At 40.5% G+C, this 27,310-nt stretch overlaps 1 protein-coding gene across 4 annotated transcripts in view; it reads left to right on the plus strand.

The window, feature by feature from the left end:
- Positions 1-27,310, plus strand: part of prkg2l (protein kinase cGMP-dependent 2, like) — an 89,353-nt gene that overhangs the window by 51,194 nt on the left and 10,849 nt on the right. For 3 of the 4 annotated variants that reach the window (XM_079690289.1, XM_079690288.1, XM_079690290.1), the window contains 15 exons: positions 2,117-2,482; positions 4,327-4,493; positions 5,318-5,431; positions 6,471-6,576; positions 7,289-7,352; positions 7,460-7,537; positions 8,015-8,109; positions 9,023-9,091; positions 10,423-10,521; positions 10,610-10,745; positions 11,067-11,203; positions 24,706-24,795; positions 25,791-25,932; positions 26,032-26,195; positions 26,985-27,107. In XM_079690289.1, the coding sequence (XP_079546415.1) occupies positions 2,117-2,482; positions 4,327-4,493; positions 5,318-5,431; positions 6,471-6,576; positions 7,289-7,352; positions 7,460-7,537; positions 8,015-8,109; positions 9,023-9,091; positions 10,423-10,521; positions 10,610-10,745; positions 11,067-11,203; positions 24,706-24,795; positions 25,791-25,932; positions 26,032-26,195; positions 26,985-27,107 (1,950 nt within the window). Of the gene's footprint in view, positions 1-2,116; positions 2,483-4,326; positions 4,494-5,317; positions 5,432-6,470; positions 6,577-7,288; positions 7,353-7,459; positions 7,538-8,014; positions 8,110-9,022; positions 9,092-10,422; positions 10,522-10,609; positions 10,746-11,066; positions 11,204-24,705; positions 24,796-25,790; positions 25,933-26,031; positions 26,196-26,984; positions 27,113-27,310 lie in introns of all 4 variants that reach the window. The other variant, XR_013809710.1, reaches the window with a different exon arrangement.

Below are 27,310 nucleotides of genomic sequence, written 5' to 3' on the forward strand. Positions count from 1 at the left end.
ACAATTTAGGATTTTCCAGAGAGGGTTATTTGTGAATAAAAGAATCTCCGGAGCGTTTGCAATCAACGGGAGCATGTTGTTTATTACACGACCACTAGAGGTGCTACACTTTAAAGAGCCTGTGACACGATTTTCCCCCATCATCCAAACCCATCAATTTGAGTAAATATTGTCCCCTTGAAAACCGTTACTGAACTGATTTTGGATATTTGTACTTTGATAACCATTAATCTGCCCTTCAATGTTGACCATTTCTTGGATTTTCTCGGGGATTCTTCAAGTCCCGCCAAATTATGGGTGACGTCATTGCGGGCACAGCGCTCCAGCTGCACCGTTCAGGATCCCAGCATCTGCATGTAAACGCACGATGGCGCACACAGCAGCAAGCTCAGACAGCGATGACAGTTTAATTTTTGAACGTGTCTGAGAGCTCATATGAGGCTGAAGGATCGGTTTATTTTGTATCTGTTAGAAGTTTAGGAATTAGGTGCGTCAATATGGGCGGTCATACGGTCATGTAGCCAGTGGTGGACAGGGCCTAAAAACCTGCCCGGGACTCTCAACCGGCCCACTTCGGTACAACTAGTAAATTGTCAACGGGCGGAGTGGGGGATGTGCTAGTGACTTATCCGACCGGCCCACTTCGGTACCGGCCCATCGGGATTCCTCCCGATGGCCAGTCCGCCACTGCACCCAGCCCAGCCCACGTAAACTGTCAACGGGGGGAGCCTCGCTTCGGGGAAACGGTGGACCTAGTGTCCCGATCGGAGTGGGAATAATAATAATAATAATAATAATAATAATAATAATCCGTGCATTTTATCCATTAATTTCCCCAACATTGTGGTAAAAAAAAACACACGTTTAATCCATGTTGGTGTACTACTACAACCAGTGGTGTAGTGGGGATGTTTTTACTGGGTGGACGGGGTGGTGCGCGACTATCACTCAAATGAGGGACATAGTCTCAATGTGTGGGACGCGGGACAAATAATAAAAATGCTGTGTGTGCAGTCCCGCACAGTGCGGGACACCTGGTCACCGTACACACACAGTTCTGCCCCTCACACACACACGCTTCAAATCAAGTTGCATAAATGCTTGAGCTACGTTTTTATTATAATTACTGTGAAATCTGCCTATTATGTTTTCGTCATTATTACAACAAACACACACTTGCAACTGATAACACTGGCAATGATTTTAGATGAATTAGACTATTAAAAAAAGAAATCATGCTTCAAATAAGTGGGGGTAAGGCGTACCCCCGCGTCCAACGCCCACTACACCACTGACTGCAACTACAAAAAGCTAAGGTTTGTTTTCTCATCAGGAAATGCAGACCGGCTCAAACAAAAGATTTTTAAATCATCATCCTCACGATCATTTAATGTATCATATGTTCGCCGAATTGACATGAAAGCACTAATAAATGTAGTTTCATCCACTTGAGTTTACAAAAATAATCGATTTTGTTTTTATATCACATCCGACGGGAGGAAATTCAGCAGCTCTCACTACCGATTTTTAATCCTAATTTAATCATCATCTTCAACACGAGCATTTATGTTTATGTTCGCCGAATTGACATGAAAGCACTGAAAAATATGAATATACTGTAGTCAACTTCATTAAAACGTTATTAACGTGCCTAAACTCAGTAATTTACCATTTCTACGCATGACAACACACTTTGTCCGTGTTTGGCTCTCTCGCCGCACAGTGAAGCGTTCCCGCATTGACGTCACTTCCGGCTTCCCCCAAAACCTCAAAATGAGTCGAAGGAATTTTCCCGCGATGTTCGAAATTATGGATATTTATCGGAACGGTATCGCTTTTTCTTTTTTAAACTGACGGTTCGAGATTACTAGTAGCCCACTATTTCATGTCAAAAAAAATTGTTCATTTACAAATGAATAAAGAGCTTCCTTATGGATGCTTCTCCAACTTGTAGCACATTTTACGATGTGTATTAAATGTATAGTCATTTTTCCGACATGCATTTGGTCCAGCTAAGCATTTCAGACGTTGTCTGCTCTATGTTTGTAGTGTAGACTGAGTCGGTGTGCAGTAGTGTGGTTTTGTATTCAGTGATGGAACTGATATTGCTCTTCAGGCTGCGGATCACCCAGCTGGAGGAGGAGCTGGCCCGTCGGGATCAGGAGTTCCGGGCCCAGGAGCTTCAGCTGCAATATCTCCAGAGTGAGCTGGAGGCCAAGGTCTCACAGGTGGACAAGCTCCAGGATGCTATTGGCTACAACAGCAGTCTGGGCTGCTCCCCCCAGCCCCGGCGACCCCGGCGACCCCCCCGCTTCAGTGTCATCAACCAGGCCCCCAGCCGCTTCCACAGGGTGGCTGTGGAGGTGCACCGCCGCCTCAGAGCCAAAGAGGGCGTTTCTGCAGAGCCTACCTCAGAAAACTTCTGCGGGGGGTTCAGAGCAGCTCACACCCCCACTGTAAAGTCTGTCCGGAAAGACTCACAGTAAGTTAACGGGACACTCCACACATTAACATTAACTTTTAGAGTCCTAGTAAACATATTCCCTCTGAAACTTTCAAATCAAACCCAAAATCAGCCCACCGGGATTACAAATATCTACATTTTCTTGTTAAAACTGACTTTTGGGATCCTGAGAATGTCATATGGAATCAGCATCCTCAATCATCCCCAAAACCACTCAGAAATTGTCCAAATCGGCCAATCATTATTGTCTACATAAGATATAATGCTATTTGCTATCAACAACACCCTAAAGTCTATACGACTCTACCTAGCACCTGGATTTTTGTTTTACTAAGACCATAAATCATATTCCTTAGTGTGTTGAAAAACAGCTACTAAGTCTATAGAAAATGTCTTACAAAATCATTACTGATGATAAATCTAGAAAAGTATTTATTAGGTTATCAACAAGCTTTTACTAAAAAAAACGGTGTCGTTGTCATTTAAATGTGATCGACCAAAACAGAAGACCTTTGGGTATCTGAAAGGCTGTATTACCATGGCAGGATAATAGAAAGACATGGAGGGAACACAGGGCCACTGAATCTAGATGCAGGATCTGGGTCATTATGAGCTTCAATTACTCAACCTCCACTGCCTGCTGCTCTCAGATCCATTCAGACCCTCATGTCCACTGAACGCACCGCACATCATCTGTTTGATGTGCTAATCAGGAAAACAAAAACACCCACTCAGGGAAATCTGCTGAATAAATTCAAAATGCACACATTAATGCAGTGGCTTGGAACCAGGACCCATATTTGCAATATTTTATTGTAGCAAACACGTCTGGTGAAACCAACACATATTTATACATTACTGTTTAGATCGCATTTGGTTTTGTAAATAAATAAATAATATGCTAGCATATAAAGGTATAATCTATGATGGGCAGTGGCATGGTTGAGCTTATAACATGCATCCTGGACTAACGTGAAGAATCAATTTAGAATTAGAACTAGAATGTAGTTTCACAGTAATACAGCAATGCACTCTAACAATCACATTTTCAAATGATCCTGCCCCACTGTCAAAATGTTCTTTAGTGGCCCTATCACACCCGACACTATGTCTATGTCATATGGGACTCTGGGCAGGGGAAATGTACCTGACCAAATCAAGCAAAACACGATAAAACACACATAAATGATTTTGCTGAGGTCCTCCATTTGGGCTAATCATTTTTAAAAATCGTTGATGGAAACCTGAAACTAGTGCTGTGTCTAATACAGAATCCTCTCCTGTGGATGAACCATGAAGGTGTGCAAATAAATGAATCGCAGAACTATTTTACAGAAGTCAGCCCTTACATAATACAATACCGCAGAATATAATACAAAATATTACATATATATAGCGACATGTGTTTTAATAAATTGGTTTTCATATGTCAAATCTTGAATTTGTCTCTGTTAGGTCAAATCTTGAAGCTACATGTTCATTAGCTGTTGATCACATCATTGGCTGTTTTGTATGCAAAAGAAACTGATGAACTGAGGGAAAGCAACCTATATTGTTTGCTCTCTGCTGCTTCCAGTGAAAACAGCAACACTGAGCTAAGCTTACTGCGTGCTTACTGTGGCGTTCCTTGACGTCGCATACGGGAAAGACCATACAGTAGGTGACCACCTTTATTGGTTGGCAGCTAACAGGATAACAACAAAAACATAGCTAGCATCCTGCGTGAGGTCTTCATATTTAGAGGACAAAGGCTTTTGTATGCTGCAAAGGTTTTTAAACCCCTGAGGTAAATGTGTGATGTGATATTGGTATGGATAACTAACATTAGACTTTGTTTATCTCGGCTTCTTCCTGAATTCCAGAACCAAGAAACTCATCAACAGTGCCATCATGAACAATGACTTTCTGAAGAAGCTGGAGCCGCAGCACATGAGGGAGATGGTGGACTGCATGTACGAGAAGGTTTACACCGAGGGACAGCTGGTCATCCAGGAGGGGGAACCTGGAAACTACCTCTATGTCCTGGCAGGTAAGCTCTGCAGAGCATGGATCTGATGCAACTAACAATGTCCCATTTCATGTTAAAGAGATTTTGCTGGACAGTTGATAGGGATGATAGAGATGGTAGGGATGATGGTATGGTAGGGATGATAGAAAGGTAGGGATGATATAATGGTGTTGATGATAGAACGGTAGGGATGATAGAAAGGTAGGGATGATAGAACGGTAGGGATGATAGAATGGTAGGGATGATAGATGATAGAATGGTAGGGATGATAGAACGGTAGAGATGATAGAAAGGTGGGGATGATAGAATGGTAGGGATGATACATGATAGAATGGTAGGGGTGATAGAAAGGTAGAGATGATAGAAAGGTAGGGATGATAGAAAGGTAGGGATGATATAACGGTAGGGATGATAGAATGGTAGGGATGATAGATGATAGAATGGTAGGGATGATAGAATGGTAGGGGTGATAGAATGGTAAGGGTGATAGAATGGTAGGGGTGATAGAATGGTAGGGTTGATAGATAATAGAATGGTAGGGATGATAGAATGGTAGGGGTGATCGAATGGTATGGGTGATAGAATGGTAGGGATGATAGAATGGTAGGGATGATAGAATGGTAGGGATGATAGAATGGTAGGGGTGATAGAATGGTAGGGGTGATAGAATCGTAGGGATGATAGAATGGTAGGGGTGATAGAATGGTAGGGGTGATAGAATCGTAGGGATGATAGAATGGTAGGGGTGATCGATGATAGGAATAATGAAAGGCCGGCCATCCTAACATCTGTATCCAACAGATATGTAGATGAGTGGAACTGTAAGGTGTGTTTGCTCCGTGCAGATGGCCTGCTGGAGGTCTTCCAGAATGGGAAGCTGCTGGGGGAGATGCGTCCTGGATCTGCATTTGGAGAGCTGGCCATACTGTACAACTGTAAGAGAACAGCCACGGTCAAAGGTGAGGGGAGCAGCCATTCTTTAAATAAGTTCTGGTCCTTTATGTGTGTCCCCTCTGGGATCACACTCCCTGGTGCTTCAGTGTGTATGCTATGGCGTGTTTGTTGACAACCATATCCATATCATTTAAGACACCTCCATCTCACAGGGAGTTATTAAATATACCTCAAACCTGCTCATCCATGTGTCACCAACTCCACAGATATGATAATATTATCATGCGTATAAGCTTTAACTGTACACCCAATATGTTTGAATTAACATTTGATGGAAAGACACAATTATTTTTCACAATGCAACACGAACATTTTAGGTAAACATGGGGCCTGCAGTGTGTTAAATGATAATCCTTTCACTCATCAGCTTGAATTTGAATACATTCATTTACATTTAAATTCGGCCTTAATAACATCTATTGAATAATGAATTGCTTTCATTATGACTTGAAATGATGACTTGATAGTTGAATTGTCTTTATCTTAGCTTAGCTTTTGATTTGTTCTTCTTAAATATCACAATATAAATATTACTTTGGCACCTGGAGAAATTATGACACGTGAAAAAATAAATGTTGCAATAAAATGTTTGGTGTTATATTTGTGACAGCCGAAAATGCAGCCGATCAAAGATACCTGAAGGTTAGCTGTCTGAAATCTATTTAAGGATTAATCCTCATTTTGTTTTAATAGTTGCACACATAATCTTAAAGAAGTAGTTAAACAAAGTTTAGTTGGAATGTTCTGCCCATGTTTGTGTGCAGACATGATAAATGAGGATGAGAATGCATGAGAAAACAGCTAGCTCTTTTCAGAAAACATATCTACAAAATGTTCCAGAACATGAAACAATGCCAGTGTTCTTGTCTGGCTCAGAAATACAGAAAACAATCCCCCAACATGATCATAATAGTCATTTCAGTACATCTGCAGCATGTTGTTGGACTGAATACAGCATAGAAATACAAAATAAATAAATAGCAATAAAATATATAAGCAACTGATATGGTAAGCAGATCAAATGAATGGTTGATTCTCCTCCAGCTGTGTCCCAGTCTAAAATCTGGGCTCTGGACCGGCAGACTTTCCAGACAATCATGATGCAGACCACACAGGCGCGCCATAACGAGTACTTCAGCTTCCTGTGCAGGTATCACTCTGTGACCCCCCCCCCACACATTTGTTAATATTTTAAAGCAAAAGCAGCAAATCTTCAAATATTAGAAGAATGTGCTGCCAATAAATGTTGTGTTAACCCCACTTTAAGTTATTTAGGTAAATTAAATATAATGCACGATAGTTTTATCCATACCAAATCATGTTATTTTAAAATGCTTACCTGAGTATTGTTTGTCAAAATCTGAATGTATAAAGTAATTAGTAAATACATCTCTAAAATTAATGAAGTGGAGTAAAAAGTAAAACATTTGCTTCCAAAATGTAGAGGAGTAGAAGTATAAAGTAGCATATACTGAGATACTCAGGTAAAGTGCAAGTACCTTAAGTGTGTACTGAAGTACTTGAGTAAATGTACTTAGTTACTTTCCACCACTGCACACCTGTACAGGTTTAAGACTGACTTTTGCTCAGACACTCTGGTGAAAAAAATACCAGCAGTGCTGTAGTGGCTGGTAAAATTAAATTGTCTTCATTTCATAATTAAGACATTGAGTCTAAATGCTATCATTATTAAATCATCAAAATCCTGCATGATATACCAAATACAAAGCCTTGAAGACCATTTTTATTGGCAGACATTTAAGTGCATTGTAACATTTCCTAAATGTCTATTATTTTGCAGTTTACTGTATATGATAAATCCCAACATCCATTAAAAAAAAGTGTGTATTTGTGTCTGTCAGTGTGTCACTTCTCCGAGGACTGCCTGAGGAGAAGCTGGCCAAGGTTGTGGATTGTCTTGAAGTGGTGAGTATTTCACACTAACGTTTTTTAGCATATTTCTACATTTTATCAAGTTCCATACAGTGTCTGTTTCTGATTTAAAGAGAATGACTGACCTTCTGTCTTTTCAGGACTATTTTGAAAAAGGGGAGTATATAATTCGAGAGGGTGAAGAAGGAAACACTTTCTTTATTATTGCAAAAGGAGAGGTGAGATATCTGCACAAGCCTGTCAAACTGTCCTAAAGCCTCAGTATTTGATTTATTCAAGTTCATTTGCACGATTCATTTGCCTTGAAGCAAATAAATTAAATGTTATCATGACAATATATATATAATAGTATTTATTCAGAGCTCATTTTTCTGCAGTAGTTGCAATACGCAGAGGGCAATTCAAATGACGAAACATCTGGAAATCTATACAGTGTTTCCTTAAGAATCCTAGCCGCTCATAACTTACATTGATGCTATAGGACATATGATTGAGGTATTTAGCTTTGCATGTAGAATATGATTCTCAAGTATAGGAAATAATATATGTTTAATACAAAATATCCAGTTATGAATGATAATGTATGATTTAAGCTGAATATTAGGTCCCATATACTGTATATTGCCTCTACAGCTTGTATAGTGACTGACTCCCATTAGAAAAGAATGATTGTCTCAGTTCAGTTCTCTCTGTAGGTGATAGTCACTCAGAGCACAGAGGGGCTGGCTGAACCACAGGAAATCAAGACGTTGGGATTTGGAGATTACTTTGGAGAAAAAGCTCTGATCAGGTACAGACAGGACTGAGGACACAGAACTGCAGAACTGTAAAAACCGAGATATATTAGACCCTCAAAGCTCACATCACATGGTATTCAGTGAGCACCAACTCTATGAAGCTCATGCTCCGTGTTCTTCTGGCAGCCATCAATGCTCACTTGTTAACACATTACCATTTGACCAGTGAAACCCATGAAGATAATAATACTGCCTTTGAGTATCCTACCTGTCCACTGTAGTGAGCGGTTTTACTTAAGTACTTTTTTTTTACTCTACTACATTTATTACAACACTCCAAGTTACTTTGTACATATTAAAACACATGATCTGATATGGTATAACTTCAACACTAAAATGCTATTATATGGATAAAACAGGATAACATAATAACCGTAAAATATATAAATTTGAAGAGATCCGTTTTCGTACTCTTATTACTTTTGATTCTTGAACTACATTTAGCTGATAATACTTCTGTATTTTTATATTATTCTGAAATGGGTCATTGTGCAGAATGAGTACTTTTACGTTTTGTACTTTAGGTATATTTTGATGTTAATACTTTTTTACTTTAATATTACTAAAGTAATATTTTGAAATCAGGACTTTTACTTGTAAGGGAGAATTTTAAGGCCATATTATTTGTACTTGTACTTAAGTTAAGGATCTAAATACTTCTTTCAACACTGCTTGTTATAATATTACCAATTAATCAGTGAACCCATGAAGATAAGAAGGCTGCTTTAAGTAGCTCCACTGTAGAGAGCAGTTTGGGCCAGTTCTTTGTGTCTGGGTTGACTATGGGTAAACAATCAGAGGAGACACTGGACAAATCCTTCTGCTCACCTGAGCAGAGATCTAAGGCATGTCAGAGGGGTGCTCCACAGAATGTGTTCATGTGTGTTGTGTTGCGTTTGTTTACAGTGAGGATGTTCGCTCAGCCAACATTATCTGCAATGAGAACGACACACACTGCCTGGTGGTGGACAGAGAGTGAGTACATACAGGATGTTTACCTGATATGTTATTGTGTACAGCTGGAACCAAAGCTTATATTAAAGGCCATTTTAATATACGGTAGATGAAAATGTAAAGAACAGTAATATATTCTCATCTGTGTTTTGTTACTGCTGTTTACTCTTTCATTGCTGCAACCAGTTATTACTGAAGATGGATTGAGGAGTATGGAAGGTTATAATGCCAGCAACTAGTTATTTATTTTTGAACCAACCCTGGGTAAACTGTCAGCGAGATCCTTATGTTCTGCTATTTAGGTTGAATTGAAAAACCTTGACATTACATTTGGCAATAAGAGGTCCATGACATCAAATGCTGCAGTAAAATCCCAGAGCACAGCTCTTAGTTTCCTGTCATCCACATGAACTAACAGATGTAATTATACTGTGCTACTCCAACAGTTCAAGGAAGAAAACCGAATTCATAACACCACAAGGGCAGGTGTAAATGCTCAGTCTTACAAAAATCGTTACAAAAGTAGAACAATGATACAACAATTCCAGGCAGGCAAATTAGGTAAAGGGTAAGGCTTTTTTATTGTGTTGCATTGTTGGAGGAGCCTGTGACCTAAGATTTTCATCTTCATAACTACACTGTAGCTATGTACGTATGACTAATAAAAGCCTTGAACATTGAACTTTGAACACAAAGCATTATCATGGGAAAACAGGCAATGGTTAAAAACACAGGAACTGGCAGACTATGGTACAAGACAAAGGAAAGCTCAGGCTCATGGCTCAAAGATAATCTGGCAGCAAGTAAATGCTCTGGTATAGATAGGAAGGAGCTGATCAGGGAATGGGGAGCAGGTGAGTGGATCTACTGACAGAAGGGCAGGAACATGGGAGAGCCGGCTCAGAAAGGACAGCAGTTACAACAGAACACAAGCAAGCAAACAAACAAAAAAAGACCAAACCCATGACAGTTAGTAGCCTGCCCTTGTGCGACAGTGTGCTGTGCTTTTCCATTCAGTGCATTACTAAAATAATTTAAAGTAGCTTTATCAGAACATAATTATGCTGTATAAGTTATGTGGCTGCAAACCAGTTAAAAGTAATACTGTTTTTATCGATAGTATTGCATGTACCACAAACAAACACATACCCACAAACACGACACACACACACACACACACACACACACACACACACACACACACACACACACACACACACACACACACACACACACACACACACACACACACACACACACACACACACACACACACACACACACACACACACACACACACACACACACACCAAACTAAAGGTTGTTAATTGCCCCCTGTTACCCCCCTCTAGCAATTTCAACCAAATGGTGGGAACCTATGAGGAGCTCCAGGCTTATCTGAAGGAGTATGTAGATGAGCTTTCCAGGAGTGATGAGAGGAGAAACACCCTGTAAGTGCACCATGACAGAGTTAGTGCATGAGTAAAAGCAAACAGGGGCCCAAATGTGACCGTATGTCCCCTGATGTTCCTCTCTCAGGCCCCACTCCCCTCATATTGACTCTGCAGAGGCCCAGGAGCTGAAGAGGCTGAGGGAGAAGATTTCTCTCCTGCCTTTCAAGGATCTGGAGGTCATCGCGACTCTGGGCATGGGAGGGTTTGGACGAGTGGAGCTGGTTAGCTTCAGTAACACTACTATTCATTATACTGCAATTTATTTATCTGGATAATGTTTTAAATGCCAAACCCTCTTCTTGTTATTTATTCAACTAAAGTCCCTCTGTAGTATGGTATCTTTGAGCAAACATATGACCAATGGATGAAAAATAAGAATATTATTAAAATACATCTGCAAAATTAAGGGGCAGTTTTGTGACCTGATGGCAGGTTGGGTCAGAGGATATGACAGGGTGGGTGATGAAAGTATTTTTCCTCGGGAGGCTATTACAGGGACAGTGTTTATAAATGAAGGCTAACTCCTCTCTGTTGCATCTCAGGTAAAGCTGAAGGACGAGGACACCACGTTTGCTCTGAAGTGCATTAAGAAGAAGCACATCGTCGACACCAGACAGCAGGAGCACATCTACTCTGAGAAAAACATCCTTCAGCAGACCAACTCTGCGTTCATCATCAGGTGAATCTCATCACACATGCAGGTGTAACAACAACCTGATACACTGACAAAATGGATAATTTGGATCAACTTGAACAAATTGCGTTAATTTGTTACAGCACATTTTTTTTTTGTTTATTCCAAATCGATTTTTTGACCTCAAAAAATTAATTTGGGTCAAGTAAAAAATATTGCTTCCGTCTAAGATATATACACTGAACAAAAATATAAGTGCAACACTTTTGTTTTTGCTCCCATTTTTCATGAGATGAACTCAAAGATCTAAAACATTTTCTTTATACACAAAATAACCATTTCTCTCGAATATTGTTCACAAATCTGAAAAAATCTGTGATAGTGAGCACTTCTCCTTTGCCGAGATAATCCATCCCACCTCACAGGTGTGACATATCAAGATGCTGATTAGTTTAGTTTTTAGTTTTTATTAGGATCCCCATTAGCACTAGCATGAGCATTGGCTATTCTTCCTGGGGTCCTCACCCACACAAAACATACATAATACAAACCAGAACGGAACAACTCATCATTTCATGAAAAGTGCATGGTAAGGAAGTGAAAGCAAAAACAAAACAGAAAAAAATAGTCATCACATTTTAGCCATCATCAAGTCAAAACCTAAACAAAATTTTACCAACAATATAATTTACATGATAATACTAATAACTAATTACTAATTGACCCACAAGTACAGTTCAAATTTAATTTGTAGTTCTCAGATATTGTTTTAGCAAATGTTTGAAATGTATGTTTGAGTTGTCTTGAATGATATGGACCGGTAACAAATTCCAGCTGACCATTGCTCTGTATAGTACTGTTTTCTGTCTGATATTTGATCTTGATTTGGGTAAAATGAACCTTTTTTCTATTGCATGTCTGGTTTGATAGTTATGTGTAGAGTACTGTGCTATGAACTTTTGTGACAATATATGTGGTAAGTGTGTCACTGTAATATTCTTTACAAAATTTAACAGAGAATAAATGGACCTCTGTCTAACACTCATCCATTTCAGTGTCTCCAGCATTTCAGTCACTCTAGTTCTGTAGGAGCACTGCAGAACACATCGTGCTGCCTTATTCTGTGCTACTTGTAGTTTATTTAAATCGTTTTCTGAAGCACTAGACCAAACAACAAAACAGTAATCAAGCTGTGATAGCACCAAAGCATCCAAGACTTGTCTCCTGACATCTATTGGCAAATGTTTTACAATTCTTTTAACGAGTGACACACCCCTTCCCATTTTACACACAACATTATCAATTTGTTTAGACCAAGACAGTGTTTGATCTAGAGTTATCCCTAACAACTTAGTTTCCTTGACTTGTTTAATGTCAATATGGTTTAAATGTAACTGCAATTTAGGTTCACATTTTAACTGATGATTTGACCCAATTATTAAAGATTTAGTTTTTCCTGCATTAAGTACCAACTTATTATTTATTACCCACTCTGAAATCATTTGTAGATCCTTATGTATACAGTGACTCAGCTCCCTTGTAGATGAACCTGCTCCATATATTGTCGAGTCATCTGCATACATAACAATTTTGGATTCCTGTAAGACCAATGGTAGATCATTTGTGAAAATAGAAAATAAAAGTGGTCCCAAACAACTCCCCTGAGGAACTCCACAACTGACTTTCTTAATAGTTGACAGACTTCCATTGAAAAAAACAGTTTGACATCGATTGGTCAAATAACTTTCTATCCACCTCAGTGCATTCAGATGAAAACCATATTGCTCTAGCTTGTTCAACAACAATGGATGATCGATGACATCAAAGGCAGAACTAAAATCAAGTAGTACCGTTCCCACTAACTTCCTATTATCTACCTCCACCTTCCAGTCATCGGTCATTTGTGTTAAAGCAGTGCATGTGGAATGGCCCGGTCTGTAGGCATGTTGATAAGCAGTATTAAGATTGTTACCTTCAAAGTATTTCTGTATTTGATTAAACATTATTCTCTCCATTATCTTTCCTAACGCTGGTAATAAACTTATCGGGCGACTATTTGTTCCAGAAAATGATCCAGCTGGATTTTTTGCAAGTGGAATAATTTTTGCTATTTTCCATGCCTGTGGGCAAATACACTTTTCAATACTTACATTGATGATATGGCAGATAGGCTCCGCAACCAAATTAGCAACATATCTAAGAAATTTACCATCTAGATTATCAACACCCGGTGGTTTATCATTACATTTACCTAGTAGACATTCAACATCTGCAATTGACACTTTCTCTATTTTAAATTTACAATTCTTATTTTCCATGATTAAATCATTTATTAGAAAAGTGGAGTTCCTGTTAATAGGTTGCTTCATATCTCTCCTCAAAGTATCCACTTTATCAAGAAAATAATCATTTAAATAATTAGCAATTTGTACCGGTTTAGTCAAAAATTTCCCTTCCACTTCAAGATATGTTGAGGTGGATTTGGGCTTACGGCCCATCATGCCATTGACTAAATCCCACATCTTCTTCTTATCATCATTAATAGCTTTAATTTTATTTCCATAATACACTCGTTTTTTCTTTTTATTTAATGCTGTAACATAATTCCTCAATTTTCTATAAATGTGCCCGTCTGACTCATAACTTGATGAGATAGCTACAAGTTTTGCATCATCTCTTTGTTTCATTAGTTCTCTTAGCTCATCATCTAACCAGGGCGTTCTAAGGTTCCTTACAGTCTGCTTTCTAAGTGGTGCATGTTTATCAATCACTTGCTTGAATAAGAAATTAAAGCCATCAAGAGCATCATCTGGGTTTAGTTTCTCAAGAACTTGTTTCCAACATATCTTTTGAACATCCTTTATAAATGACTCTTCACAAAAATATTTCATTGATCTTCTAACTATTACTTTTGGTCCTGGTTTTGGCACCTTTGTCTTTCTCACAATGATGATTAGATTATGATCAGTGCACCCTACCGGGATTGAAATTGCTTGTGAACATAAATGGCTGAAATTAGTAAATATATGATCAATACAAGTTGCACTATTTGATCCATCTTTCTTTCTGATTATCCTAGTAGGTTTAGTCACCATTTGTACTAAGTTACATGTGTTAGTAATTGTCAGCAACTTATTTTTTAGGGCACAGTGCGACATATTCCAGTCTATGTTTAAATCACCTGTAAAATAAATCTCTCTATCAAGATCACAAACTTTATCTAACATTTGACATACTGTTTCTAAATAAGCAAGGTTAGCATTAGGAGGTCTGTAACAGCATCCCACCAACAAAGGTCTTAAGTGTGGTAAATTAATTTGCAACCAAAGTACTTCAATATCAGGAGACATTAAATCGTATCTCACTTTAGCTGGTATTTGCTTTTGAATATACACTGCCACCCCACCTCCATGTGTATTCCTTTCTTTTCTAAATATACTATATCCCTGAATGTCCACTGCTGCGTCATTAAATGTGTCATCTAAGTGAGTTTCTGATATAGCTAAACAATGAATACCCGATGATAGTATTTCCTCTATCTCAGTAACTTTATTCCTTAAACTACAAATATTGATATGAGCCAATTTAAACCCTTTCTTTGGTAACTTATTTGACATTAAGATGGCAATTTAAAATGTGTTTCTCTTTCACTACTTTTTAAATTGAGAGCTGAACCAAAACACACATGTAACACAACTAAAACCACACATACAACCCACCACCTAACTGCACATAAAGGATTAATATCCCTGTGCATACTCACTCACTCAATCACCTATACGAGCAGCATGTAGCTCCCAAACATTTTAGATCGTTGTCAATGTGTTAGATACATTCATGGTAATGTCTATTACACACGATCTTATTTATGAATCAATAAATCAAAAAAATGAATAAATCAAAATGACATTTTAGGAGGAATGAACAACCCCAGAGACCAGTAAGAATTGGTCTCGATTCAACATCTTTAAACAAAAAAACAAACACCTTATATAGCCCAATAATAGCAATAAACTCATAATCGCAGTTGATGAAATAACTAATTTAAAATAAAATAGTAGATCACTCATAGACCAATGGATATCTGTCCAAGAGAACAATCAAAAACACAATTCATCAAACCTGCAGCAATTCCCTTTGTATAATATAATTAATTTCATCTCCTAATGGGCTATAATAATCACAATAAACTCATAATCACAGTTGATAAGTAAATAATTTTAAATAAAAAGTAGATCACTCATAGGCCAGTGGATATTGGCCAAAAAGAAAACAATCAAATACACAATTCACCACAACTGCAGCAATTCCCTTTGCATAATATAATTAATTTCATCTCCTAATATGCATAACCATACCATCTGATACGTCATGTCCATCAGTCCTTTCCCACCTTCATTTCAGATCTTAGTTGAACTCGGGCTTATTACTGTTTTATAGAAATGTTCAGCTTCACTACAGTCCCGATACAGTTTTGTCTGTCCATTGAAGGTTACAATAAGTGTTGCGGGGAACAGTAGTCCATGCCTCACCTCACGCAGCTTCATCCTGAGTTCATTGAATAGGGCTCTCCTCCTGGCAATATCCGCAGTGATATCAGGAAATATCTTCAGTCGCATGTCTCGGAACATGATCTCTCCCTTGCTTCTTGCCAACTTCAAGATAGCTTCCTTTGCTTGATATCTCTGCATTATGACGATCATAGGTCTGGGTCTCAAATCAGTCCCCTGGCCAATCCTGTAGGCAATCTCTACTGCCGGCTCACACGAGAGCGCATTTCCGAATACCTCCTTTAAAAGGTTTGTCATAAAGGCAATGGGATCGCTCTTCTCTATATCCCTTCTCAGTCCAAAGACACGTAGATTACATTTTCTGGTTTGAATCTCCATCCTCTCCATTTTGCCTTTAATGTCTTTGTTTTCCTTCATTAGATTTTGGTTTGCAGTTTCGAGTATAGCAACCTTAGAATCCACATCAGTCAGTCCCACCTCCATATCACCGATCCTCTGACAACATGAGTCGAGTTCTCCCTTTAAAGTATCAAGCTGCGGCTGGAATCTCTCAAAAGCAGCCCCTATCTCCTCTCTCATTATGGAGCGTATTAGTGCCGACAGCTCCGAGTGGCTCACCTGTGAGGACCCGCTGTCCATGGCGCTCTCATCAGCTGTTTGTGTTTCATCCACTCCAGACAGATCGCTGCTCTCATTTAACGCCACTTTAGCCTTTCTTCTTGATTTCTTCGACGGCATTACATTCCCCACATTATACTCTCCTGTGGACTTTGACTGAACAACTTGATCATCCGTTCATAACCAGATTTTTTCAAAAAGTTTGAGACGGGAGCTACACGCTTTCAAAATTCACACACTACTTCCGCGCATGCGTCAGAGTCGACAGCATGATTATTGCACAGGTGTGCCTTAGGCTGGCCACAACATGTCACCCATCTCCTTCGCATAGAGTTGATCAGGTTGTTGATTGCGGCCTGTGGAATGTTGGTCCACTCCTCTTCAATGGCTGTGCGAAGTTGCTGGATATTGGCAGGAACTGGAACACGCTGTCGTATACGCCGATCCAGAGCATCCCGAACATGCTCAATGGGTGACATGTTAGGGTGACATGTTAGGGTTAGGGTTAGGGTTTAACCCTAGGGTTTTCGGACCCCCCCAGACCCCCCCAATAAGGCAAAACTTCACGTTTCAGAGTGGCCTTTTATTGTGGCCAGCCTAAGGCACACCTGTGCAATAATCATGCTGTCTAATCAGCATCTTGATATGCCACACCTGTGAGGTGGGATGGATTATCTCGGCAAAGGAGAAGTGCTCACTATCACAGATTTTTTCAGATTTGTGAACAATATTTGAGAGAAATGGTTATTTTGTGTATATAGAATTTTTGTTGGGATTTTTGAGTTCAACTCATGAAAAATGGGAGCAAAAACAAAAGTGTTGCATTTATATTTTTGTTCAGTGTATTTACATAGACACAAAGTAATAAGATGATTCATTCTGAAGACCGCACATCATTTATTACTTTGTTATAACTTAATTTTTCCTTTCGGACTAACCTCATAATTATATTAGATCTAAGAAGAGTTTTTAAATTTGTGAAAAGAAATTAAACAAAATACTTCATTTTGTTGCAGGCAATATTTTTTATTATAGCTTAAAATATTTTTCTTTTATTACAAAGCAAAAACTTGTACATCAATACAATACTGTGTTTTGTTTACTGTAAACAAATTACATTTTGACTTAAACTTATAACACTTTGTTTAGCTCAGTTCACATAAAGACAGGAATATTCTCTTCAAAAGACCTTAACATTTATTGGGAGGTCTTTAAAATATGCATCACCTATTCTGTTTTATAAAATATAAATACATCAATACATTAATACAATTAATTGAGTACATTATGCAACCAATTTGCATCTGTACAACAATGCAATTTCTCCATAGGATTTTGGAAAATAGCTCGAAATAAGGTCTGTGGTTTACACATATTTAAGAGACGGATCACGTTTTGTTCATCCATCCATCCATCCATCTTCTCCCGCTTATCCGTGGTCGGGTCGCAGGGGTAGCAGTTCCAGCAGAGAGCCCCAAACTTTCTTTTCCCTGGCCACATCATCCAGCTCTGACTGGGGGATCCCAAGGCGCTCCCAGGCCAGAGAAGAGATATAATCCCTCCATCTGGTTCTAGGTCTACCCCTTGGTCTCTTCCCAGCTGGACGTGCCTGGAACACCTCCCTAGGGAGGCGCCCAGGTGGCATCCTAACTAGGTGCCCGAACCACTTCAACTGGCTCCTTTAGACGTGAAGGAGGAGCGGTTCAACTCCGAGTCCCTCCCGGATGACCGACTTTCTCACCTTATCCCTAAGGGAGACACCAGCCACCCTGCGGAGAAAACCCATCTCGGCCGCTTGTACCCGCGATCTCGTTCTTTCGGTCATGACCCATCCTTCATGACCATAGGTGAGGGTAGGAACGAAAATGGCGCGGTAGACAGAGAGCTTTGTCTTCTGGCTCAGCTCCCTTTTCGTCACAACGGTGCGGTAAAGCGACTGCAGTACTGCTCCCGCTGCTCCGATTCTCCGACCCATCTCACGCTCCATTGTTCCCTCACTCGAGAACAAGACCCCGAGATACTTGAACTCCTTCACTTGGGGTAAGGACTCATTCCCTACTTGGAGTGGACAGTCCATCGGTTTCCTGCTGAGAACCATGGCCTCAGATTTGGAGGTGCTGATCCTCATCCCAGCCGCTTCACACTCGGTTGCGAACCGATCCAGTGAGTGCTGAAGGTCGCAGACCGATGAAGCTATCAGAACCACATCATCTGCAAAAAGCAGTGGTGCAATCCTTAGTCCACCGAACTGCAGACCCCCTCCCCCACGACTACGCCTCGAAATCCGATCCATGTATATTACAAACAGGATTGGTGACAAAGCGCAGCCCTGGCGGAGGCCAACCCTCACCTGAAATGGGTCCGACTTACTGCCGAGGACCCGGACACAGCTCTCGCTTTGGGAGTACAGAGATTGGATGGCCCTGAGTAGAGACCCCCTCACCCCATACTCCCGCAGCACCTCCCACAGTGACTCCCTGGGAACCAGGTCATACGCCTTCTCCAAGTCTACAAAACACATGTAGACTGGATAAGCGTACTCCCAGGCCCCCTCCCGGATCCTTGCGAGAGTAAAAAGCTGATCCGTCGTTCCACGACCAGGACGGAATCCGCATTGTTCCTCCTCAATCTGAGGTTCGACAATCGGCCTGACCCTCCTTTCGAGTACCTTAGAGTAAACTTTCCCGGGGAGGATGAGTAGTGTGATGCCTCTGTAATTGGCACACACCCTCTGATCCCCCTTTTTAAAAAGGGGAACCACCACCCCGGTCTGCCACTCCTTCGGTACTGTTTCCGACTTCCACGCAACGTTGATGAGACGTGTCAACCATGACAGTCCCTCAACACCCAGAGCCTTCAGCATTTCTGGGCGGATCTCATCCACCCCCGGGGCTTTGCCACTGTGAAGTTGTTTGACGACCTCAGTGACCTCCCCCCGGGAGATTGCTGTCGATCCCCCGTCATACTCCAGCTCTGCCTCTAACATAGAGGGCGGAGTTGTCGGGTGCAGGAGGTCCTCAAAGTGCTCCTTCCAACGCCCTAACACTCCATCAGTTGAGCTCAACAACGTCCCATCCTTACTGTACACAGCTTGGATGGTTCCCTGCTTCCCCCTCCTGAGGTGTCGGACAGTTTTCCAGAACAACTTTGGTCCTTTTCCATGTCTTCTCCGAACTTCTCCCACACCCGCTGCTTTGCCTCGGCCACGGCTGAGGCTGCTGCCCTTCGGGCCTGTCGGTACCTTGTAGCTGCCTCGGGAGTCCCCCGGGATAACAAATCCCTGAAGGCCTCCTTCTTCAGTCGGACGGCTTCCCTGACCACCGGTGTCCACCAGGAGGTTCGAGGGTTACCGCCCCTTGAGGCACCTAGGACCTTGAGACCACAGCTCCCCTCCGCGGCTTCGGCAATAGAGGCTTTGAACACCGACCACTCTGGTTCAATGTCCCCAACGTCCACAGGAATGCCCGAAAAGCTCCGCCGGAGGTGTGAGTTGAAGGCCTCCTGAGCTTGGGCCTCCTCCAGACGTTCCCAGTTCACCCGAACTACACGTTTGGGCTTACCAGGTCTATCCAGAGGCTTCCCCCGCCACTCGACCCAACTCACCACCAGATGGTGATCAGTTGACAACTCCGCCCCTCTCTTTACCCGAGTGTCCAAAACATACGGCCTCAGGTCCGATGATACGATAACGAAATCGATCATGGACCTTCTGCCTAGGGTGCTCTGGTACCACGTACACTTTTGAGCATCCTTATGTTCGAACATGGTGTTTGTTATGGCCAATCCATGACTAGCACAGAAGTCCAGTAACAAACCACCACTCCGGTTCAGATCAGGGGGGCCGTTTTGTTCAGCCGGATAATATCCACATGTCTACCCTACTTTTATAATTTTTGAATCATAAATCTATTGATCATAAATCTATCAATTAGATTTATGATCCGGCTGAACAAAACGTGATCCGTCTCTTAAATGTGTGTCAACCACAGACCTTATTTTCCAGCTATTTTCCAAAATCCTATGGAGAAATTGCATTGCTTTTTTGTCGAGGGAACCAGAAGGAGTTTACTTCTGGGTTTTAGGACACTGTGGCACTCTATTTCACACACTTTCCTGACTTCATCAGTAAGCTGCGCCATTCTCTCTGGAATTCCATTAGGCAGAACTAGCTTCCTGCTGTCATCGGGATTCAGAAGAATTTGTAACTTGGCTGGCGTTTTCACGGTCATGTCAGGCAACCTAAAAGGAACTAGAAAAAACAAGAACATTTAAACAATGATATTAGTAATAGTGCAATGAAACACTGACAACTGAATGTCAGTGTATATCTCACAATAGTGACATGCCTGGAATGACAGACCAAATGATTCCCACCAGTAGCTCTCAATAAACATACAGATGTGAGGATTGACTTTACATGCAACAATATTAATGAAGTGCAGTCTTGTATTTTTCATTTACCTGTACAATACATACTTTTTCTCATTTAACTTTAATATTTTAAATTACCTTACTTAACATTTTGGTACCTAACTACTGTAGATATATTAGCACTTGAGATTAGAGTAGAGTAACGCAGCGTCCACACGGCAGCATGCGTTGAAGCTTGACGGCGGGCGTGTCTGAAGCTCAACCAAAATTCAATCACATCAATCTCCCGCCCCGGACACACAAGCACGTGGTTTGATTGGCTAGAGCTTGTACTGGCATATGATTTGATTGGCTGACCCTTCCGTCGTAGCTTGAAAAGTTTAACTTTTCTCAACTTTTGAAGCGAGCAACGGAGGCAAAGTGAAGCGACGGAAGCACAATGCAGTTCGGCAAAGCGTGACGTCAAAGTGAATGGGAAGCTGCGTTGAAGCTTAAACCAGGGTTCAAGTTATAAACTGAGCTCTATGGGGTCTTTAAACAGCAAACACACACTCACACACACCTCTACTTGCTACAAACTTAAATACGACAAGGTTCAACTAGGCACACACATCATCTTGGCTCGCGCAGCACGCTCACAGGCATAGATTGCGCAACCTTGGAAGTGCAGTGCAGGCATATTGTCATTCAAGAGATGCTTAGTTCTTTTGGAAAACATGTTTTGAGTTTAGCCTATTCACCTCGTTAGCATAAATAATACTCATTACATTGACACATGCATTATGTTTGATTCAAATAATGGTTGTTGGTAATGTATTAGCAACCCATACAGATGTATGATTTCACTGCGTCCGTTGGCTCCCACATAACTCGAACCCTGGCTTCAACGCACGCTGCCGTGTGGACGGGCCGTGAGTCTCCTTTTTGGGGTTTTCAATCCTTTTTAAACGTACATGAAAAGTAGTTGCAGTTCATTTTGGAACTTACCAAATCAGCATACAGAGCTACACGCATTGCACTCCATTCCCAAGCTCACACGTCACACCTTGTATTCCTCACGCAAAGATTTATTTCCAGGGTACCGCCCATCCAGTTGCGCCGCAATTTTGTAAACAAACTAGGCTTGTTTGAGACGTATGCACTCCACTAGCACCCCCCCCCCCCCCGTTGACATTCGCGATACAAAGGGCTTCATACTCCACTAGCACCCCCCCCCCCCCCCCCCCATTGACATTCGCGGTACAGAGGGCTTTGAGGGAGCCAGAGGTTGGAGTACCAAACACCGCTGCCAAAATCTCATTCTGAACTCTGTTCAAAACTTGAGAGCCCTGAGCATACATTGTGAACTTCAGTGGAAACAGCAAACCTGTAATCACAAAGGAAATACATAAATAAACAAGGTGTATTTATACAATCTTAACCCAGCATAAATCACACACCCTCACCCTTAAAAAAGCATGGTCAACAAGACGGAGAGCGTGTTACAAGGAGATTCGGGTTGTTTCCCCTTCCCCACTGTTTAAAGGCCCCTCCGGAGCGGTGTGGTCCGAGTACGGGTTGCTGCAGAGCAGAGATACACCATCAGCCACATGACTATAGTGGTCCCGGAGCTTTAATAACGGCTCGCCAAAAGTATAAACATCTCTAACGCTGGCTGGGGTCTTGCTGTTAGTGTATTTAATATGCTGCAGTGTTTTTTATGAGCGGAGCACGCATTGAAAATGACCTGGTTTAACAGCTTAAAAACTAGCTAGCACCTAGCTAAACTTGCTAAACCATAGCCCCATATAAAATACCTTATGTGAAGCCAATATAACATTTACAACTATTTAAACTTTTCACTTGTCAAACCGACACAACAAAAAATCGCCACTTGCATGATAAATGTATGAAAATTATCTGGTTAAGCCATCCTTAAAAAAAATTGTTACACATGGTTAAACTTTGCTAACACATAGCCAAATGTTGGGTTCAGAATTCCAGAAAAGATAGACAACTTCTAAGTTTAACTATTTATTGTAAAGAGAGCAAAATATATACATTACTTGGCCAAGTGTTAGGGCTGGGTCAAAAGTTCAGGACCTACAATGGCAGAGACCAGATAGATTCAGTCTTTTAACAAAGTTTAATAAAGGAAAAAAGGAGCAACTAAAAAACAATCGACAAAATGAAGGTGGATCTAGTTCACGCTGGTGGCGGCGGCAGGACTCAGGCTGGCTCGAGCAGACACTGGAAAAACAGAGGAAAAAACAAGGTTACTCTTCAACAAAAACAGCAAGAGAAAATCACACTAAGCTAGGATACTACGACGTTCCGCTCTACCGAGTGAGACAGAATTATCTGGCACTGGAGTGTGAACATGACCAGGGTTTTATGGAGGAGTTGATTAGATGAGTACAGGTGTTCCTCATTGTGAAACAGCTGAGCCTTCTAATGATCACCACACTTCACAGGAGAGAGAAAGACAGTGGGGAGGAGGAGAAAGCAAAACACCTAAACCATAACACCAAGCACTCATCACGTCTTTGGGAATCACAGGCAGCAAAGCTGTAATCTGTAACCACCAAATCCGTTAAGAGCCTCGAACATCGTGCGTGCCTGTGGAAGTCCCTCCCTACTCTGGCACCATCATACTAATTTGTTTTCTCTAACGTTTCTTCAGATATAGTGGGAAACCATAATGTTGCTTCCTAGCTTTGCGGGGGAGCACGGCTCCCATACAAAGTGAAGGCCGGTGCGATGTGCTGTTCTGACTACCTCTTTGTGTTCTCTCAGTCTCTGCACTCGACCTTGCTACCTTCAATATTGCAAGCTAAAAACTTTCTCATGTAACTTTTCCCTTCGTTCCTGTCCACCCCATCAAAACTTGGGGGCGGGGGGGGGGTGATTGGGTCCATTTATTCCTAAGTCACAGCACATACAATGAGCACAATTAGCAAATAATGTAATAATAAGAATCCTGTAATGTTATATAAAAATAAACTCCACACAAATACAAAGACAGATGGTAAATTAGTTGTTTATCTTGACACAACACTAAATGGATAAACATTTAAAAATAGTTTAAAAAAAAAATATATATATTTCAAATCCTTACCTTATTTAAAATTGTTTTTGGGTCAGACACTCTCAAAGACAGTGGGTAGCGGTGTAATGGCGGCTGCAGCAAATCTTGAAGTCACCTTGCTTTGTACGTCACGTGGTCATGTGACATGCTTTGAAGTGAAATTAAAGATTTAGGTTAAATATTGTTTTTAAGTTATTTCAGGGGGGATGTGTTTTGCTTCCGGGCAAACGGAAAAAATCATGTCAAAAACGGAAACCATGATTCTTAATTAGACCAATTTAAAAATGTACTTTGATTAAATGACACAGTCGTTGCACTTTTTTCAGTGTACCTTTTTGTAAAGATATGCAGTTGTTGTCTGCTATCTAAGCTAGTGGAAGCACAAAAAGGTCCAAGAGAAGAGGCAGGAGGATTTTAGGCAACACAAACCTCCTGTATTTTGAAAGGAGAAGATGAAATGGGGGGGTGGTGGTGGTGTTTGAGCTTCTCTGTGGAGTTGCTAAGGAACCTGCTGGGAGAATGCTGCTGACCCGGGTCCATCCACTGCACTGAGATTTATCTGGACTATGACTTTAAAGAACAAAGGCTTGTGTGAGCAGTGTGTTGACTGTCATTCAGAGGAAAGGTCAGCCATCATGTAATGTTCACTCTCCTTCACTAATACCACACTCCTCCTTACGCTCCCTTTATTCTATATCAGTTCAGAGCTCTTTTATTATCAATTAAATCTAAGTATGTCAATTATATTGAATGTGTCATCATGTGTTGTCAAGTTCATAGAATAACAAGGGCTTTTTCTCTGAAGAGTTGCAGTAGCAGTATTTTTGATCTGCAGCTTCACTTTGCATAACCAATACAAGACATCAATACCAATAAAAACCATGAATGCAGTTTTGACTAAAGGTGCACCTCAAATGTACAGAATATTAACATTGTAACGCGAACAGGAGTTAACAAAGAGTCTGTTGGCTGTATTTCAGGTTATTCCGAACATATCGGGATGATAAGTTTGTCTACATGCTGCTGGAGGTGTGTCTTGGTGGAGAGCTGTGGACTGTGCTGCGGGATATGTGAGTGTAGGTTCTTTTGCTACATTATAAACAACTTTATTGAAAATATGCATATAACTTAAAAGATTAGTTTACTCAAAATCACTAGAAATAATAAGTCAATTTATTTTGAATGTTGTTAGGGAGAGAGCATATGTATGCATGCACACACAAATATCTTCACAGGAAAAATATGGGGAAGTAGGGAAAATTGTTTTGTAATATCTATGAGATCTAGCGAAACACTTTGATAATGGCATACAGCTATTCTCAGACATTCTGAGATTGAGATTTCCTTTTTGTTGTGTTTTGGTCAGCCTCCGGTGAATTCTGTTTACAGCAATATGCTTCATATTTCTGGTGCTCTAGCCACAGTGTAAAAGAATACTTAACTGGGAACATGAGAACATAATTAGATGAGTACAGACAATTTACAATTTTGGCGGCTGTGTTTCGGTCTGTTGCACCGATAGACTATGGTTGCACATGTAAACCATCCACAGTGCACTGACAAACCCTGGACAACATCCTGGCATGACTGCAAGGTGAGAATTTAACCTAACAAATGAGGGGTTGGGTTGGGAATGCACCATAAATGTGAGTTGCTATCTATCTCTCCAAATGTACCTACATCTAGAGTCCAGACAGTTTTACATTTCAGATGAATTTAAAGGACCAGTGATGACATTGAATCTGGCAGAGATTAAAGAAATGCATCAGATAGCAAAATAGCAAAAACCAACTCACCAATTCTCACCACAAGTGTTCTCTGGAGCAACCATGACGCATTGAGATCAATATGGAGTTGTATCAAACAAACTGTACACAAAATTCCATTATCTTTGGAAGAAGACTATGGTATTGCCATGTGCTTCTGCTGTTTAGAGCTCAATATCTTTTCCTGGGGACCCCCGTTGGTGTAGGGCTTAAGATGCACAACACCCTGGTAGTTTTCCTAACTGTCTTTGTGTATTAATGGATTCCATTCCTGTGTGGTTCTTTTCTTAACCTACCAGGAGCTATTTTGAAGAGCCCACAGCCAGGTTTTGTACTGGTTGTGTCTTAGAGGCCTTTGAATACCTCCATACTTTGGGCATCATCTACAGAGACCTGAAACCTGAAAACCTTCTGCTGGATGCTGAGGGTTATGTCAAAATGGTAAGCCATTTGTTTTAAATCTTTTTTGTAATATTTAAAGAGTGTTATGCAATGTGTATATTATTAACATATATTCTTAATTCCTCTGTGTTTCCTCAGGCAGATTTTGGCTTTGCTAAAAAGATCGGCCTTGGAAAGAAGACCTGGACATTCTGTGGGACTCCAGAATATGTGGCCCCCGAAGTCATTATGAACAAAGGTCATGACTTTGGAGCTGATTGCTGGTCCTTAGGAATCCTCATATTTGAACTTCTCACTGGCAAGTAAGTCAGTCAGTCAAAAATATTAGCTTTTTACAATCTTAGATGCAACGTTTGATGAAGGTGAAGTTGAGTGTACTCAGCATAGCAGGTCAACATTTGATTTAAGCTAACATGTTTCAATATATATATATGCGGTAATAAAAGCATGTAACTGTAAGGCACCCAACTAAAAGAAGGCAACACGAGCAAGATATTTCACCTCCTCCCTACCACCCTTAATCCTAAAAGTGCTTTATGCACACAATTCAATTCAATCTATTTGATAGTGTCTTTAATTTGATGCATGCTTGTTTGACTACAAGTTGTTTTTAATTCATTTATTTGCTTTGTTTCAGACATTAAGACTTAAAAAAAATTGCATAAAGCCTGGAGGCATTCGAAACAGCTTGTCTGGCTCTGTTTAAAGTTGAAAAATAAGTCAAAGTCAAAGTCAACTTTATGTGTACAGACAGAGAGATCGAAATACTGTTTCCCACAATCCCAAATATAAAACAAATGTATATATATATATATATATATATATATATATATATATATATATGCACAGAATCAAAGACACATTTTTACATAAAAACACAACAATCAATATGTACAAAATAACAGTCACTTCAATATTTAAGAATGTACAATACTAAACATGTTAAATGAGATGGATTTAGTTTTTATAATCTCTTAGAAAGAAAGAAAACATTTTTTTTTACCAAAATGTTAAACCCATTCTTTCATTAGTATAATGATAATTTTACTTCCCAATAAACAGGAAATCTGTTTCTTCTGGGTTTTTTCCAGCCCTCCCTTTGCAGGCACAGACCCCATAAAGATATACACCATGGTCCTCCATGGCATTGAGAAGGTTGACTTCCCTAAAAGAATAGGGAAGCGTCCAGACGACCTAATCAGGAGACTCTGCAAGTACGGTGAATCAAGAAACAACTTCTGATATGAGGATGATAGTGCTCTGTCATTTAAACAGACAATTAGGAAACCACTGTGTAGATGGTGGTGTGGAGCAGACTAGGCAATATCATTCAAAATGTTCAATGGATGATTATGTTGCAGTCACACTGATGTCCTGTCCACATTTGCCTTTGTAGCCAATGTGCTAGCAGCTTGTA

The sequence above is a fragment of the Notothenia rossii genome (assembly GCF_949606895.1).
Source record: "Notothenia rossii genome assembly, chromosome: 6".
NCBI classification, from domain to species: domain Eukaryota; kingdom Metazoa; phylum Chordata; class Actinopteri; order Perciformes; family Nototheniidae; genus Notothenia; species Notothenia rossii.